The sequence below is a fragment of the Pleurodeles waltl genome, chromosome 1_1 (genome assembly GCF_031143425.1).
Source record: "Pleurodeles waltl isolate 20211129_DDA chromosome 1_1, aPleWal1.hap1.20221129, whole genome shotgun sequence".
NCBI classification, from domain to species: domain Eukaryota; kingdom Metazoa; phylum Chordata; class Amphibia; order Caudata; family Salamandridae; genus Pleurodeles; species Pleurodeles waltl.
Window position 1 is genome coordinate 798907803 of NC_090436.1, and position 17608 is coordinate 798925410.

The 17608-nt window shown below is 45.3% G+C and overlaps 1 protein-coding gene across 2 annotated transcripts in view; it reads left to right on the forward strand.

The window, feature by feature from the left end:
• TUT7 (terminal uridylyl transferase 7) overlaps positions 1-17608 on the forward strand; it is a 1097449-nt gene that overhangs the window by 40975 nt on the left and 1038866 nt on the right. For both annotated transcript variants that reach the window (XM_069228237.1, XM_069228248.1), the window contains exon 3: positions 15078-15200. In XM_069228237.1, the coding sequence (XP_069084338.1) occupies positions 15078-15200 (123 nt within the window). The remainder of the gene's footprint in view (positions 1-15077; positions 15201-17608) is intronic.

Genomic DNA, 17608 nt, shown 5'->3' on the forward strand with positions numbered 1-17608 from the left:
ACACTGACAGAATCCATGGATGGCAGGCTTTTGAGTGTCCTTGCAAAGAAAGGTGGCTATATTGGTCACTGATTTTTTTTTTGTTTTGTTTTTGAATGTCAGAAATGTATATTTGTGAATGTTGAGATGTTATATTGGTTTCACTGGTAATAATAAATAATTGAAATGGGTATATATTTTTTTTTGTTGAGTTGCCTAATAATTATGCACAGTAATAGTCACCTGCACACACAGATATCCCCCTAACATAGCTAAAACTAAAAACAAACTAAAAACTACTTCCAAAAATATTCAGCTTTGATATTAATGAGTTTTTTGGGTTCATTGAGAACATGGTTGTTGTTCAATAATAAAATTAATCCTCAAAAATACAACTTGCCTAATAATTCTGCACTCCCTGTATTTCGAGAGAGAGAGAGAGAGAGTTAAAATTTTGTTTAAAAAAATTAGATTGCCAGTTGCAGCCGTTGGTATGCCCTCTTAAGACCTGGGATGAAGGAAACAGTCTTTTGTGTCCCACAGGGACTGGCAGGAGGCATGTATTTATTTTCTTGTTTTATAATACATACATACATATTCTGTTTAAGGCATCTTAGTGCTAAAAAGCAGTAATCCCAGGTAACTGACTACTTGAACAAACAGCTAGGTCTGCTTGCATAGCGTTCATGGACTCCCCAAGGTACTGCAGAATGAGGGGAGTGTATAGGTGTACGATGCCCTAGAGAACCTCAAAGTTAAGGTTGTCATTTTGTGCCTCTTAGATACTGTAAAGGGTATTTGTTAAAAAGCTCATGGTGTGTACATATATTCAACTTTGCCTAGCAATATGTAGGCAGTCAGTATTGCTTCTTAACAGTGAAGCCTAAGGATCATGTCTGTAGTGATCCTGTGTCTCCTTTGTGTGGCATGAACAATGGCATGACTCCATCCATCAGACAAAGTGCCCAATAAAGAAGGAATTTAAAGCGCCTCATAAAAGTTTAGAAAAAAAGCCATCAAATGTTACTACAGCACCATCTCTTTTTAGGTCGAGTGCAATCATTTGACCTTGTGTATACTTTTAGTATACTTACTGTGGGATTCAAGCTATTTCATTTGCTTGTTTTAGTGTCATTTGAAAATTCTTCCTTGCTAATGGTCAGTCATGTCTTTGTCCTGCCTTTTTCTTTTTGAGTAGTGACCAACTACTGTACTTATTATGCTTTGTTGTGTTTAAATCCTCTTTAGATGATTTTTTTTTTCCTTCCTTTCATGCTCGTGTTCTGCTAATCTTCAGTTTTCGTTTGCTTCAGATAAGGCTTTAATTCGGGCAGTATATATTGGTCATTTCTGATGGATACAACTACCTGTGGATTCCTCACCTGATGAATACTCCCATGGCGCCAGCATTCGACGGAAATCTTCTTACTAGTCTCTGCACGTCGACGAGGACGTCACTCTAGCCCACGCGACGCCGTCTGACGTCATACAGGCAATAAGAGGTCCTCGCCGACGTGCCGATGACAGTTCCCTTTTTTCTGTGCATTCGAAACGGTTATCTTCGAGGGAGCTACTGTTACCTTCGTGGTTACAGTGTATTGTCTGCTGCGTAGTCTTCTCTGCGGTAATAATGTCTCAGAGGAAGTCGGGTTTCAAGCCCTGTCGAGAGTGTGGGGGCAAGATGTCAGTTACAGATCCTCACTCCGACTGTCTATGGTGTTTGAGCTCCGACCACGACGTCTCGACTTGCGATTCATGTCAACACATGAATCCGAAGGCCCTCAAAGAGCGTGAGGCCAAGTTATTCATGGCAAAGTCAAAGAAGAAGGAGAAACATCATAAGAAGTCTTCTTCGCCAAGGTCTCACCGGCGTCATCGAGACTCCCGGCGCCGTAGAGACTCACGACGTCATTCCAGCAAGGAGTCTCGTTCGAGGTCACCTTCGGCTCGGCGTCGGAGGACTTGGGAGGTCAGCCCCACAGTCACGCCGCATCCATCGACGCCGTTGCCCTCTCCGGCGTCACCGACTTCGCCTGGTCAGGCGTCAGTGATTGAGGTGGTGCAGCCTCTTGTGTTTTCTCCGGCGTCGCAGACGTCGAGGCCGGCGTCGGGGTCGCCCTCGATCCAGGCACCCCAGTATCCGGCTTTTCCCACTCCTGGAGCCGATAGTACCGCGTTTCTTAATGCGATGTATACCATCTTTCAGCAGATGGCTCCAGGAGCTGCTCCGGCTGGTCCTTCGGGGCCCTTGGCCTTTTCGTTGGGTGATCCTGCGCCTCTTCGGCCGGCACCCTTTATGCCCTTTCTCCCTTTTGGGAATGTGGGCTCGGCGCCGGTGGCCGCTCCGGTGGCTTCGGATGTTTCGGCCCCGGAGGTTGCCCTTCCGTCGAAGTCAGGATTTTGCCCTGTGACTCCGGTTGGTCCATCGGCTCCAAGACCTCGTCCTCCGGCTCCTACCTCGGCGCCGAAGCTGCCTGTGGCGCCGGACGCGGCGTCAGATGCTTCTGGAGATCGGCGCCGTTCTTCGACGTCGGCGGAGGTCATGTCGACTCCGCGTATCGAGGAGAGACTTCATTCGAGGAGGCGTGCTCTCCGTCTTTTAGAAGAGCAGGAGTACCAGCGAGTCTTAGAGGAGGGAGAGATTGAGGACTCTGGAGACGGACTACATGGTCTGGATACAGCCAGTGGGCTGGACACTTCCCCTGAGTGGGACCTTTCATCTCCAGGGGAATATACGGAGGAGGCTGCTTCCTTTCATGCTGTGGTGAGGAAGGCAGCGAGCTTTTTGGACCTGCCTTTGCCGGTGGCAGAGGCGAAGCAGAATTTGCTGACAGAGGTATTGCATCCGGCCTCTGCTGCAGCTGAGCCTCTCTTGCCATTTAATGAGGCTTTGCTGGATCCGGTGTTGGAGGTGTGGAAGAAGCCGGTGTCTTCTTCGGCCGTTCATAGGGCTGTGGCCAGGAGGTATCGAGCTGCAGCATCTGACCCTGGCTTTCTCTCTAGACACCCTACGCCAGAGAGCTTGGTGGTGCAAGCCTCCTGTTCCTCAAAGTCAGCGCCTGGCTCCTTCCCGACGGTGCCTGGAGACAGAGACTCCAAGAAACTGGATGCGCAGTCCAAGAAAATATTTTCGTCATGCAGTTTGGCGTTGAAGGCCACCAACGCAACGTGCATTCTGGGGAGGTACATCCATGCTCTGATGGATGATATTTCGTCTTCATTTACGGAGCTTCCCCAGGGTCTCTTGGATGTGGTCTCGGACGCCCAGGCTGCCGCGACCCAGATTATCCAGTCTGGGCTGGACACGACCGACTCAGTGGCCAGGGCGATGGGCACGGCTGTGGTGGCAAGAAGACAGGCCTGGCTCCGAAACTCAGGGTTTTCGGCGGATGTGCATTTGACCCTGCTGGACCTCCCGTTTGATGGGAACAGACTGCTTGGAGCCAAGGCAGATTCGGCCTTGGAACGATTTAAGGAGAGCAGAGCCACAGCCAAATCGTTAGGACTGCAAGCTCCTTCTTCCTCTGCCTCTTCTAGATTTTTCAGGAGGTTTCGGGGATTTGGGCGTGGCTCTTCTTCCTCTTCCTTTCGGGGGAGGTTCCAGCAACCCGCCTCTTCCCTCCCCTATAGGTCATTTAGAGGGAGGGGGAGGGGTGGGGCCCGTACCAGAGGAGCCTCTCAACAGCACTCTGCCTCTTCCTCATCCTCTGGAGGGGTGCAGCAGGGGAAGCAGCCTTAGGCTTCCACCGTTTCCCACTCACTCCTCTCCTGTAGGGGGAAGATTACAGCATTTTCTCCACAAGTGGAAGTCTATCACCACGGACACTTGGGTTCTCGGCATTGTGGGGAAAGGCTACGCCCTTCCCTTTCGGGAGTTCCCGCCCCTCATCCCGCCCCGCCCATCTTATTGTTCAGAAGAACACCTCCTGTTGCTAGAACAGGAGGTTCAAGTCCTCCTTTCAAAGGGCGCGGTAGAGTTGGTCCCAGAGCAGGAAAAGGGTCGAGGTTGTTACTCAAGATACTTCCTGATTCCCAAAAAGGATGGTCAGTTGAGACCAATCCTGGATCTGAGGATCTTGAATTGGTTCCTCAAACAGGAAAAGTTCAAGATGCTGACCCTAGCACAGGTGCTTTTGGCGTTGAACAAGGAAGATTGGATGGTGTCTGTCGACTTGCAGGATGCTTACTTTCATATCCCGATACTCAAGTCGCACAGGAAGTATCTCCGGTTTGTGGTAGGGTCGCAGCACTATCAGTTTGCGGTCCTCCCGTTTGGTCTTACTTCAGCACCTCGAGTCTTCACAAAGGTGATGTCAGTGGTTGCGGCGGAGCTCAGAAGGAAGGGGATAGCAGTATTCCCTTACTTGGACGACTGGTTGATCAAAGCTAAGTCCCCGGAGCTTGTGTCGCATCATCTGCAGTCAACAACCCAGTTGTTGTTCGACCTGGGCTTTTCGGTGAACGTGCCCAAATCTCACCTGGAGCCCTCTCAGCGCCTCCTGTTCATAGGGGCAGTACTGGATACAACATTGAGTCGAGCCTTTCCTCCGCCTCAGCGGATTCAAGATATTCAGGAATTGGTTCCAATGTTTCGAAATGGAGCGGTAGTTCCAGTCCTCAAGGTCCTTCGTCTGCTCGGTCTGTTCGCCTCCTGCATTCTGTTGGTCACGCATGCTCGCTGGCACATGAGGGCTCTTCAGTGGTGCCTCCGAAGGCAGTGGTCTCAACACAAGGGAGATTTAGAAGGTACTGTCAAGATCTCCAGAGATGCTGCTGTGGAATTGAAGTGGTGGATTGCGGGCAACAATCTTTCACAGGGAAAGCCGTTCGCGCAGTCGCCACCAGTGGCCACGGTCATAACGGATGCTTCCACCCTAGGATGGGGAGCTCATCTGGGGGATCTGGAGATCAAAGGGCTTTGGTCTCCAGAGGAACAGGTGTTTCATATCAATCTGTTGGAGTTACGGGCTGTACGTCTGGCTCTCAAGGCCTTCCTCCCATCCCTTCGTGGTCAGTCGGTACAGGTCCTGACGGACAATACTACCACGATGTGGTACATAAACAAACAGGGAGGATTAGGGTCGTACCTTCTCTGCAGAGAAGCTCTTCGGCTATGGTCCTGGGCAAAGGACCATCAGATTTGCTTGGTGGCAAATCATCTGGCCGGGGTCTTGAATGTACGTGCGGACAGTCTCAGTCGCCAATTCTCGGCAGACCACGAGTGGCGTCTCCATCCAGATCAAGTCTGTTTATTCTTCCAGATGTGGGGGTTTCCTCGGATAGATCTGTTTGCCACTCGGGAGAACGCGCATTGCCCGTTATTCTGCAGCCTCCAGTATCCGATGCAGGGAGCGTTGGGGGACGCGTTTCAGATAACCTGGTGCGACCAGTTGCTTTACGCGTTTCCCCCCATACCCTTGATTCCTCGAGTGTTGAGGAAAATTCGCCAAGACCGGGCCCAAGTCATCTTAATAGCTCCGGATTGGCCAAGGAGGGTATGGTACTCCGACCTTCTCCAACTCTCAATGTGCCCTCCGCTCCGTCTCCCTCTCAGGGCAGACCTCCTCTCGCAGTCGCAGGGGCAGGTTTTACACCCCAACCTCCAGAGTCTGCACCTACATGCTTGGAGATTGAACGGGGAAACCTGAGTTCCTTCTCTCTCCCGCCTGATGTAGTGGATGTTATCTTAGCGGCCATTCGTTATGCCTCAATGGGATTTGTCCTTGGTCCTGACTTTCCTTATGGGGTCCCCTTTTGAGCCTATGCATTCTTGCCCCTTAAGGTATTTGGTTATTAAAACAGTATTCCTGGTAGCTATAACATCTGCAAGGAGAGTGAGTGAGTTGCAGGCCTTATCGGTTAAACCCCCTTATATAACGTTTTATGGGGATAAGGTGGTGTTGAGGACCAAGGCTGCTTTCCTTCCGAAGGTTGTTTCACCCTTCCATTTGGCTCAGACAATCACTTTGTCCACGTTTTATCCTCCGCCTCATCCTTCAAAGGAGGAAGAAAGACTACATCGCCTGGACCCAAAAAGGGCGTTGAGCTTCTATATCGACAGAATGAAGGATATCAGGCTGGAGGTTCAGCTGTTTGTCGGATACGTGGGCAAGAGGAGAGGAAAGGCAGTCCACAAGAGAACACTCTCCAGGTGGGTTGTTCTTTGCATTAAAATCTGTTACTCTTTGGCAAAGAAGGATCCGCCTGAGGGCATTAGGGCTCACTCCACCAGAGCTAAGTCGGCCTCTTCGGCCTTGGCCAGGGGTGTTCCTGTGGTCGACATCTGCAAGGCCGCAACTTGGTCGTCCCTTCACACTTTTGTGAAACATTACTGTTTGGACTCTGAGGTCAGAAGGGACGGTCATTTTGCACGGTCAGTGCTGCAGGATTTCTTGGTTTGACCATTTAGGCACCCACCGCCGGGCGTGGTACTGCTTTGGGACTCTATTCATCAGGTGAGGAATCCACAGGTAGTTGTATCCATCAGAAGAACGAGTTACTTACCTTCGGTCCCACCCGCCTCCCCGTTGCCTTTTTGGTCTCTCCAAGCAATCCTTGAGTGTGCTCCTTTTGGTCTTCAAAGTTGCAATACATTTTGCATATATGATATTTGTATATATGTGTATATTTATATATAAATCTATATATATATTGGGTATATACATGATTCGTATGTATAAATATATTTATTTGTTTAAAAAAAAAAAAAAAAAAAAAAAAAAAGGTTATATTAAATCTACAGCTATTTTATTGCAATGTGGTGTGATTTACAATATTAAGAGATGTTGCTTTGCTCTTTCATTACATTGGGTTATTATTATTCTCATGCACGTAAAAAATGTTGGTACTGTCCTCGGCACGTCGGCGAGGACCTCTTATTGCCTGTATGACGTCAGACGGCGTCGCGTGGGCTAGAGTGACGTCCTCGTCGACGTGCAGAGACTAGTAAGAAGATTTCCGTCGAATGCTGGCGCCATGGGAGTATTCATCAGGTGAGGAATCCACAGGTAGCTAATGTATCCACCAGAAAAGTCGTTACCGAAGGTAAGTAACTCGTTCGTTTGCACTTTGAGCCAAGTATGCGGTCCTCAGCAGTGGGCGGTAAAAGGCCTGCTGGTTTATTTAATTACTTGTTTAAGTTTCGAGGCTTTGCATGACTATCAGCTACATTAGACAAGGACGTATTATTAAAAAAAAAAAAAAAAACTTTGTTAGCAACATTCGGTAAAAAACAGAAAAGTATACTTATCTCTAGTGAGAAATCTCTACGCATGGTAGGCCATTCATTCCTCACAACCTGCCCACCGAACCCAGAAAGTCCTCCGCGTGAGATCACGCAGTTGGCAGTTTTGAGGTGCTAGCCTGCTGTGTCCGTTTTACAAACACTGACAGCCTGTCCCCGGATTGGCCCCAAAACAGCCCTCCTTGAAGCTGCAGTTCGCTGTCAGGTACTGGCATTCCAATGCCATTCTGAAATTTGCATTTTATTGGAGGCGACCATTCCCTTTCCCAGTGTTAGATTTTAGCAAATCCTAGTTTTGTGTCTCAATAACCTGGTTTAAAACGCTAATGCTTGCAGTATATTTAAAGAAGGTTTGGCGACCCACAACATTTTTAAGTTTAAAGGAGTGTGTCAAGGGGGTATTTTCAAACAGAACTGTTTTTATTCTATGAAATGCAATGGGATGGCACGTTTAACCCTGGGCATTATGCTTTCTATATTTGTAAATTTCATGCTGCAAAGCTAGACATGTAATATGATAAATTTAGACTATTCCTTCAACAAAGCCATACAGCAAGTTCTGATAAATAACAATGCCCACAAACATGTGCATTGCACTAAGAGTATATTGGCAGAACGTAAAGTATCTGAATATGTAGGATTTTTTTTTTATGTGTATCGGGTTTTGCCCTGGTAACGCCTTGTCAGGAGTAGGTGTATATAAATGCAACTAGCAATCTCTGATGTCCCACCACTGCGCACTGCTTGTCGGTGGGATCAGGGATCCTCTTGCAGGCGCCGGACTGCCCATGCGTTGCCAGGCGATGGACTGCACGCTCATGCCTGCTACTTCATGCCATTGAAGGGAATATCTGTCGCAAGTCTGCTCGAGTCAAGGGGGGAACAAACCAGAGACCATTTCTTATTTGCAAGTTTGGCGATGCTGCAGAGGAATGACTTCTATTGCTAATACATTTAAGGCAGAAGTCTCTTTCACCAGTGGTATATGGTTTGCTCGCGCTCTCTTGGGTGGAGATTGGGGTCTCATTAGGCAAAAATGTAGTCTAAAAGCTGGAACTGTCTGGTTTTTTTGTTTTTTTTTAATTCGGCGTCTCAAGCAGAACATTTTAAAAGGCGGTATGTTGGAATCCCACTTTTCTTTTTTTGTGTTTATTATAACATGCATCTTACATACGTAGTTTTAGAGTAAAGTGCAATTGTTTTCTTTGCTACCCGCTTGTCTGATTGTTTTCACAAGGCGGCAAAAGCGGTCTCGATGCCGCACTGCTTTAAGCTGCACTGTAATTTTGCGGCATATGCCACTGCCAGGGCTCTCTTGATTAATTAAGAATAATAAAGGCACTACAACTTTGTCCGCTCCCTCGGAGTAAGGCTTGCCGCTGGGCTACGGCTCCCTAAGTAGCAGTGTTTTATGGCTGTTAGCGTGGGAGGCCCTTGAAACGTGGCGTACCTCGAATGCATACTTTGTCCGTCATGTACGTTTAGCCCAATGTTCAAGGGTGATACCACAGTTTCTGTATCTCACGAGATGACAAGTATACCTAAGTGGAGTTACTCAGTTTGCCTTTTTAGATCATAAACTGTTTCAAGTTGTCTAGGTTTTGCTTATTTGGGGAAGGATTGATGACCAGCAACCATCTTCCTAAGCTGACGTTCCCTCCCACACCCAAAGTAATTATCTTATATTCTGCTCATGCCATTGGGCATTCCTGAGCATCACTGTCTCGCGTGTGTGCAACTTGAATATGCATAAGGAATCAATTTATTAGGCATTGTGGTGAGATTTTTGCCAGTCTCCTCAATAGGTTTTAAGTGGATCCTTTTGTGCAACCAGCAAACGGTGAGTAAGGGGAGGTAAACTTCTCTTGCGTATTGTCTTTTTGCAGATGCTTCCAAGTAGCATTATCGGCCTCAGTTTACCACTGGTAAATGGACCGTAAAATTCCTGTGACTAGTGTTCTCTCATTGGGGGGGAAAAAGGACCTTGGCAGGGTGAGGAAAGTGGTTGGAGAAAAGTAGTAGTTTGATAAGGCTTGAAGGGTGAGAGCACTAGTAGCTATAGGGATGAGGATAGAGAGGCTTTAGTGTAGCGTTCAAAGTTAAATCTTCCATTTGCCTAGATTCACATGCTTGAATCTTCCTTGTCGTTGACGTGGGAGTCCCACAGTAATAATCAGCAGTGTAAAGCAAAGTCTCATACAGTAGATCTTAAGCAGGTAGGCCAATTCACATAGTTTTAGAAAGAACTGAACTGCAGCCAATCAGGGAACAGGTCTTGAATCATCCCTTACCACCAGGGCTAGCATCCCTCAACTGTTCTACTGCACGCCCTATGAAGGGAGTTGGCCTGAGCTCTGCTCAGAGTCAGTAAGAAAACTCTTACTATTGACCTTTATGTGAACCTAGCTGCCGTTTAACAACAGAAATCATTGACTGCTGTTTTCTTACTGAACTATCCATGTCCGAAGGATCAAAGAAAGGATAATTTAAACCATGTAAATCCTGTAGCAAACTTAAATTCTTCTAAGACGATTATCATAAGGAGTGTCTATATTGCCTTCATCCTGGTTATAAGGCCAGGGAATGGAAATATTGCAGGAATTTATCTGCCAAAACCCTTAAGGATAAGAGTGCACTTTCCATGTGGAAATTAGGGATAAAGCACCTAATCCTCTGGAAGAATGTTTGACTCCTTGAGGATTGAGATACCCCATTAAAAAAACATGCATTGATGGTGAAACAGTCAACGACTCAATTGACGGCCAAAGCATCACAACATCTATGTGGAGGAATACTACTGTTTCATTGTCATCAAGATTAATGTCAATGAGATGTGTGCCGATGAGGCCAATGACGGTGAATCTGCCAATGACCAGCTCATCTCTGTTGACAATATCATCTACGAATATATCGAAGATGAAACCATTGATGTCTGCGTCATTGATGAGCAAACCTCAACTGCCATTGGTCACAGGAGAAACCTTTTTTACAGCGAAGGCCACGATCGACGCCGAGCCCGTAGACAAGACCAACTGAGATTACATTGAAGCCAGACTAAAAGTCCCCAAGCTGGGTGTCTTCAGTCCAACCAATTTGTCTTCTGGAACTGGCAGAAATGGACAAATATGATGATTATCCATTTGGCATAGCAAGTAGCCCTTCTCAGATCCATGTAAACTGTCAGAACATGAAGAGGAAGATAACCAAGAAACAGGTTACCTGCAAGGAGATTTCTCATTCCAAAATGAGGATCAAACTGATTCACGGAATTTCAAGAATACTATCTTTATATGGATACATTTGAAGATCAACCGTTTTTAGAGAGCCTATGATGCAGGTCCCAATTACTCTCATTACAGATATCAGACACATGCTCCAAGACTATTACAAGAGACTTCATGAAAGAGAAGCCACAACTCGGTGCACAAATCAAATAGCAGTACCTTCAGTTGTGTGTCTGCATTCTCTTCTGTTACCGCCACCATAAAAAAGTTCCACTATTCACCAACGTGTTTCTTTGGAACCACATCCGCTAGACCCTATCACCATACACAAGGACTACATAGAAGAGGACGATGATGATCAACCTGAGGAAGAGGAAATAGTACAGGATCAGTCCACTACAGTCTGCGACAAATGGGAATATTGTTGCACCAGACTCATCTCCTCAAACGCACCCTACAGTTGGTTCTTCATCAGATGACATGGGGTTTTGCACGCTTTTCTGCAACAACCAACTAAACGCTTTGACTTGCCATTACCAATACAACAGACTGAATGCTTCCTCTATGATTTTAAAGAAACTGCCAGGAAGTCGGCTAAATCTACTCCCATAATAGGCATATGGACAGAAAGTTTAATTGGTATGGAAAAACCCTGCAACTGTGGCGTCAGTGATCCGACAATTAGATAAAAAATACAAGGCCCCAAAAACCTTCTTGTCCAAAAATCCTACCACACAATGCTAAGCTCCTCCAGATAGGGAGGAAAGAACATTATATAACTTAGAAAGGCATTTCTCTGCCATGACCATACAAGTACCAAATACTTTCGTGTTTCTGGGTATACGGGATCATCAAATGTGGTCAGACTTGAGCGCATTCATTAACTCTCTACCAGAAGACAAACAGAAAGAGGCAAAAACTAGTAGAGAGAGAAAATGTCTGTGGAAATCATCAATACTGCAATGGATGTGGCCTTTGCAGGTTTCAGACAAATGGCTGAAGCTGTAAGTACTACGATGCCAAATTTGGCAAAAGGCGACCTCTTTCAGACAAGAGTGCTGGCAAAGATCATAGATATGCCCTGTGATGGAGAGACCCTTATTAGAAAGCATGTGGATGAGGCTTTCCAGTCAGTTAATACTGCCAGAGAGACTGCAAGATCTGTGGGTGTGCTCCAACAACAGAATTTTCAGCCATTTTGCAGAGCTAGAAAAAGAGGTCACTAGCCTTCCGGAGGTGGTTTTCAGCCCAGAAGGTTTCAACTTCACAATCCGTCTTAACAAGGATATCAGCAGAAGTTTATACAGCAGTATAGACCACCACCACCAGCTGCGGCCTGTTTCAAGCAGGCTTCTAGAAGAAAGCCATCGGGTACGGGAAGGCAACATGACTCTTCCGGAAGACAGTGATAATCCTTCGCATCGGTCACCACTTTTTCTGCAGCACCTTTGAAGGTAAGTGGAAAGCTCTCAAACTTTTACAATTTCTTTCTGCTAAAGAAAAGGTCAGGGAAATAGAGGCAGGTGATGGATCTGAGATATCTCAACAAGTACCTCACAAATATTCAGAATGGTCACACTGAAAGATATCCCTGGAATTCCATGGTGCTTACTTGCATATCCCCATTCATGTCACACAGGAGACATCTCAGATTCTAAGTGGCTAGATGACACTACCGATTCTAAGTTCTATCTTTCAGCTTAAAATCTGCTCAAAGAAAATTTACAAATTGCATAGCTGCAATTGCAGCATTCTTTAGAAGGAATAATCACGGATCTTCCCATCCTTGGATGACTGTCTCATAAACGCACCCTCATCCATGGCTCTAGCTCGTTCAACAAAAGCATGTCTTCAAATTATCTAGGATTTGGGATTGGGGCTCAACAAATAGAAATCCTGCAGCACTCCAAGCAGGAGACTTTCTGCTCTGGGAGCAGTTTTAGACATGAAGGGGCACCAAACTTTACCTACGAAGGAAATAATTGTGAAAATTATGACCGTTTCGGTTCTGGCAAGAAAAATAATAATTTTAGTGATAAAGTAAAAGCAGTTCCTGGGAATGTCTTCATCTGGCATTCCACTAATTCCTAGTTCTCACCTATTTATGAACAAATCGACAAACAGTGAAAGCAAACAATAGGATGGCTCAAAATCAACACCGGAAATTAAAAGTCATGACTTGGTGGATAAAGAAGTACAGTCTAATGTTGGGCCCAACATTCCTAAACAAACATCTGCTTTATTTCATGACGACAGATGTGTATTGGAGGATGGGGAGCTCATCTTCAAGACCTCATAGTGAGTGTCAGATGGTCAATCGAGGTAAAGAAGGGACACATAAACTCTGTGGCATTAAGGGCTTTGGGACTCAGAGTTTTCCTTCCAAGGATTAAGAAATCTTCAGCTCAAGTTCGTACAACCACCATGTTTAAATAAAACAAACGGGAAGGAACAAAATCTCTATTCCTCTAAAGCTCACAAAATCTGGAATTGGTCTTGAAAAAACATTCTCTTTGTTCATTCCAGGGATATGCCCAGTTTTCAATCAGTGGGTGGACGATTAGAGCAGATCATCAAAACGATACCATCAATGGGAGTTATCTCAAACGCACCTAAAGATAATGTTTTGAACCTGGGGAAAGCCACCTCTAGATCTATTCACTACACCTCTTAACCGGTAATGTCATCTCTATACAGGCAAGGTTCCACACCAGGACTCGTGGGGAAATGCCTTCAAGGTCCCATAGATGGGAATATTCGTTTATGCTTTTTCCCCTCTACCACTAATTCCTTGAGTACTCAACAAATTGGCAAGAGAACTATTTTGCATTATTCTTGTGGCTCCTCCGTGGCCAAGACAGTTCTGGTTTGCAGAACTTCTCATGTTCAAACAGCCACATATTCCACTCAAACCTATCCCAGGAGTGCTCTTAGTGAACAAAGGACAGGTGCTTCTCCCAACAACAGAATTGTTCAATTTACTGTCTTGACTCTTGAACACAGTGAGTTTTACCTATTGAATATTCCATAACATTTCAAACATACGTTAGCTAAAGTAAGGGCTGAAACTCCTGAGTTCTATAAAGCAAAATGGGCTTAATTCTACAATTGGTGTTCGACAACTGACTGCCGTGCTTTTACCTCCACCTAATTTCAGGAATTACCTTACCTTCTGAATCCAGCTCAGACTGGACCTTAGTAAATTCAATCAAAGTTTACCTGACAGCAATTTCCAGGTTCAGAAGATTTTGGAACTAGAATTCTTTATGGTCCGACTGATTTTTAAAGGAATTCTTACAAGGACTTTTTAGGGCTTACGGTCCAGTTAAGAAACCACTGAATACTCAGCAGTTAAATACGGTTCTAGCCCAGCTCAGGAGGGGACCCTTTGAACCGATCCACAAGGCTGAAAGGAAGTACCTAACATGGAAATTGTCTCTTTTGTTAGCCCTTATGTCTGCATAAGAATTTCTGAAATCAAAGCTTTTACAACTCCCAGTCCATGCTGACAATTTCAATCTGACAAGGCTGTTTTAAGGACTAATCCTCATTTAATTCCCAAGGTTCCAATTAACTTCCACCTTAATGGCGCTGTTAATCTGAAGACTTGCATCCAAAATCTGTCCAATCAGGCAGAAAGAGCACTTCATACCTTGGATGTTAAAGTTGTCTCAAAGTATACATTGAAAGAACTAAATCTTTCAGAAAGTCTGATCAACTTCTGTTGATATTTGCAACTCTATGAAAGGGACGAGCATTTCAGAGAGGCAGGGTATCCAGATGAGTTGCAACAGCCATAACGTTTTGTCATGCGAAAGCGGGAAGTCCGCTAACCACCAAGTTATGTCCTCGTTCCACAAGGAACGTGACAACCTCTACAGCCCTCTTCTCCGGTATTTCATTACCTGACATGTGTAGGGCTGCAACATGGACAAACACTCATACATTCACTAGACTGTCTAGATATTTATTCAAGCCAGGATGCAGCTGTGGGTCAAACAATTTTTCACAATTTATTCCAATAAGTTGTAACACATTTTAGTCTGTTCTATGTATACATGATTTACAATAAGTATGCTAAAGTTTCTCACCTTCAAAAATGTCTTTTATACCGCTTACTATCCGGAAGCAAGCATGCTAGTCTATGAAAGATTCAGTACGGGTGAAAAAGCAGGTTACTTAACTGTAGACTGTAGTTCTCCAGTATTGTTACCTTTCATAGGTTAACATGCAACCCTCACACCTCTCAGTTTGAAGGACTCACCTCATTGGATGCCTCTTGTTTATACATTGTATACCCTACACTTGTGCATAGAAAACCTGAGGTATATTTGTAGTAAGGGATGATTCAAGAGCTATTCTCTGATGGCTGCAGTTCGGTTCTTTATAAAACTATGTGAATTAGCTTACAAAGTCACATGTTTATGATCTACTTATAATAGTTTGCTTTACACTGCTGATTGTGATTACAGTGGGCCTCTCACCTTGACAACAGATATTATTCAAGCATGTGAATCTACGAAAGATACCAAAAGTAGACAACCCCAAGACAACCACTGTGTACAGGCAAGTAACCTGTTATTTTCCGGATATGGTTTTAAGTGCCTGAATTTTCCTTTTTTGTATTTTAGGGAAGGAAGCCTTGGCGCTACCCAACTGCTGTGTACACGTGCAAGCTATGTGATGCTTTCCTGGAGTCTCTAGCATCAGCAAATAAACATATTAAAGAGAGGAGGCACAAGAAATATGTCATGGTGAGTGTACAGTACATGTTTTTTCTGTCTGCAGTTATGCAGTGTGTGAAATCTGTAGCTGCTCAGGGATTCCACATCTCGGAAAAAATGGGGTCTACGTTATGGCTAGGGTAGCATCCATCCATCCATATAGTAAATGCAAAAAATGATGGGGGGGGGTGTTGGAGACGGTGGAGTGTTATTGAAGCTTCTGCCTTTTAAAAAAAAATTATTATGTTGGAGTACAGGAACAGTAGATCCAAATGGGACACCACATTTTGTACTGGCCTCCATTATGTGTCGCTAAAGAACTGTGAATATTAATAGATGCCTTGTCACAGAAAATATGTTTGGCATGAAGTATAAGTGAGCATCATGCATCCCAAGTGAGCCTGTAGGGGGTTCATAGAGGGCCACATCTTGCACCCACAATTAATAAATAAATGTTTAGAACTGCTGGATCATACAATGCCAGTGGGGACAGAGGGCACCAAAATCATGGCTGGCAAGTGCTATCTTTGATCTGCAGAGCTGTTTAGATTTGTACATTTGAAAAAAATAATACCAGAAGCTCACATTGCTAAAATGAGAACTAAGGGTGAAGCGAGTGGACACCTGCACTCAGTTTATTCTCTATTACAGGTGGTTGGCCTTAGCAGGGGCTCTGACTATGCCCACTGCCCTCTGTGCACGTTCAAAGAATTTGGGCAGCTGGTTCTACGGGCAAAGGGGCTGGGCATAGGGTGCAGGATACCACTGTGCACATCCAGAGGCTGTGTAGAGCATGTTTTGGGGAAAGACCTCGTCATAGGTGCCACACCATACATCAGTGGCGGTTGGTGGACTTTGAAAGTGATGGGGTGCAGTTATCTACCTCTTAAAATTAGCATGCCAGTGAATCGGTTAGGCTAGCTCCTTCACATTATGCTCCATACACACATTCTGCTGTGGGTTTTCCTGGGCAATGCAACATCCCTTTGTCCAGTGTCTATGTTTGGCTGCTTCTGGTGATATACAATGACACACTGAAGAGCTACAGTGAAGCAGAATTTTAGATGGCTGTCTATGTTTCCAGGTGTAGAAACCACTGAGCAGTCCAGCAACAGAGCCTAGAAGCCTGTACTGAAGTTTCTCCCAATACGTTAAGTGCTAGATTATTGGAGGAGCTATTGTGCTAACAACAGCAGTCACTTAAGATCACTGCCACAAGGAGAGCTGTCTGACCCTCTTAGTTTAGAGCTCACTGAGCTGCCAAACAGCAAAGCCTACAAGTCTCTATTGTGGAACTGAACTGCTAGATCATTGGTGGAACTAAGAGGACTACAAAAAGCACAAGGCTCTTGAGACTATTATAAAGAGGTAATCTTTCTTTAATGGTGTGTATATATATCTACGCTTGGTGAATTACTAACAGCAGTCCCATAAGCTCTCCCTGCCCCCCCCCCCCGAAGAGGGTGCAGTACTCTTATGTTGATGTGTGGAGTGCTATCACCCAATAGGATATCCTGGCGCAGAGCAGATGTGAGTGAGTACCTTGGCTGGGTGGATATGGAAGCTGGGACATGGGTCTGTAGTTAGCAGGTGAGGAGGAGTAAGCAGAGGGTTTCTTGAGCAAGGGGGGGGGGGGACTGTTGATGTTTCTGGGCATCTGGAAAGGTTGCTGAGGGGATGGAAGTGTTCAGGATGGGTGTGAGGATGGTCCTTATGAGTAGAAGTCCGCTGGAGTACGTCTGATGGGGCACCAGAGTGAATGGAGTTCATGGAGGTTGTTGTTTCATCCCAGGTAATGACGGCCAAGTGGTTAGTGAAGGTTCTTTGGACAAGATCGCAAGTTGATTGGCAAGGTCTGACATGTACAGTTGTGAGTTCAAGTTACTGTGTATGGTGACTTTGTTACTGAAAAAAGGGGAGTTTGTTGAATAGGTTCTCAGGAGGGCTGGTTGAGTTTGTCTATTGCTGGTGAATTGAAGTTATCCACTATGGCAAAGATTTCCTTACTATAGTTAGTATTGGTATTGATTCGATCTCCCAGTGTGCTTTGTTTAGTGTTCTGGTTCACAAAGCTGAGAGTAAAAGGAACACAGGGGGGACAGAAGTATACAACGGAAACAGCTACAAAAGATACAGGCTCTCTTGGAGTGCTTCACAAAAAAAAGAGAGAGTTCCTGAAAAGTTAGCTTTTGTGGAAGGACAGAAGGAGCAAATCAAAGGGGTGATAAAGAGGCAATGCTCCATGGGAAGGACAAAGACACACTTGAGGGGCTAAAACAAGTACAGCCAGTAAATCTAAATTGACTGGCAAAACACAAAGCCAATGGTAAATAACGTGTAGAATGCATTTCCAGGTCAGATTTCAGCATGTCCCTAATATGTCTTTGTGTCTTGTTTTGATTGACTGGACCAATGGGTTGTATTGCAAAGGGCCCAGT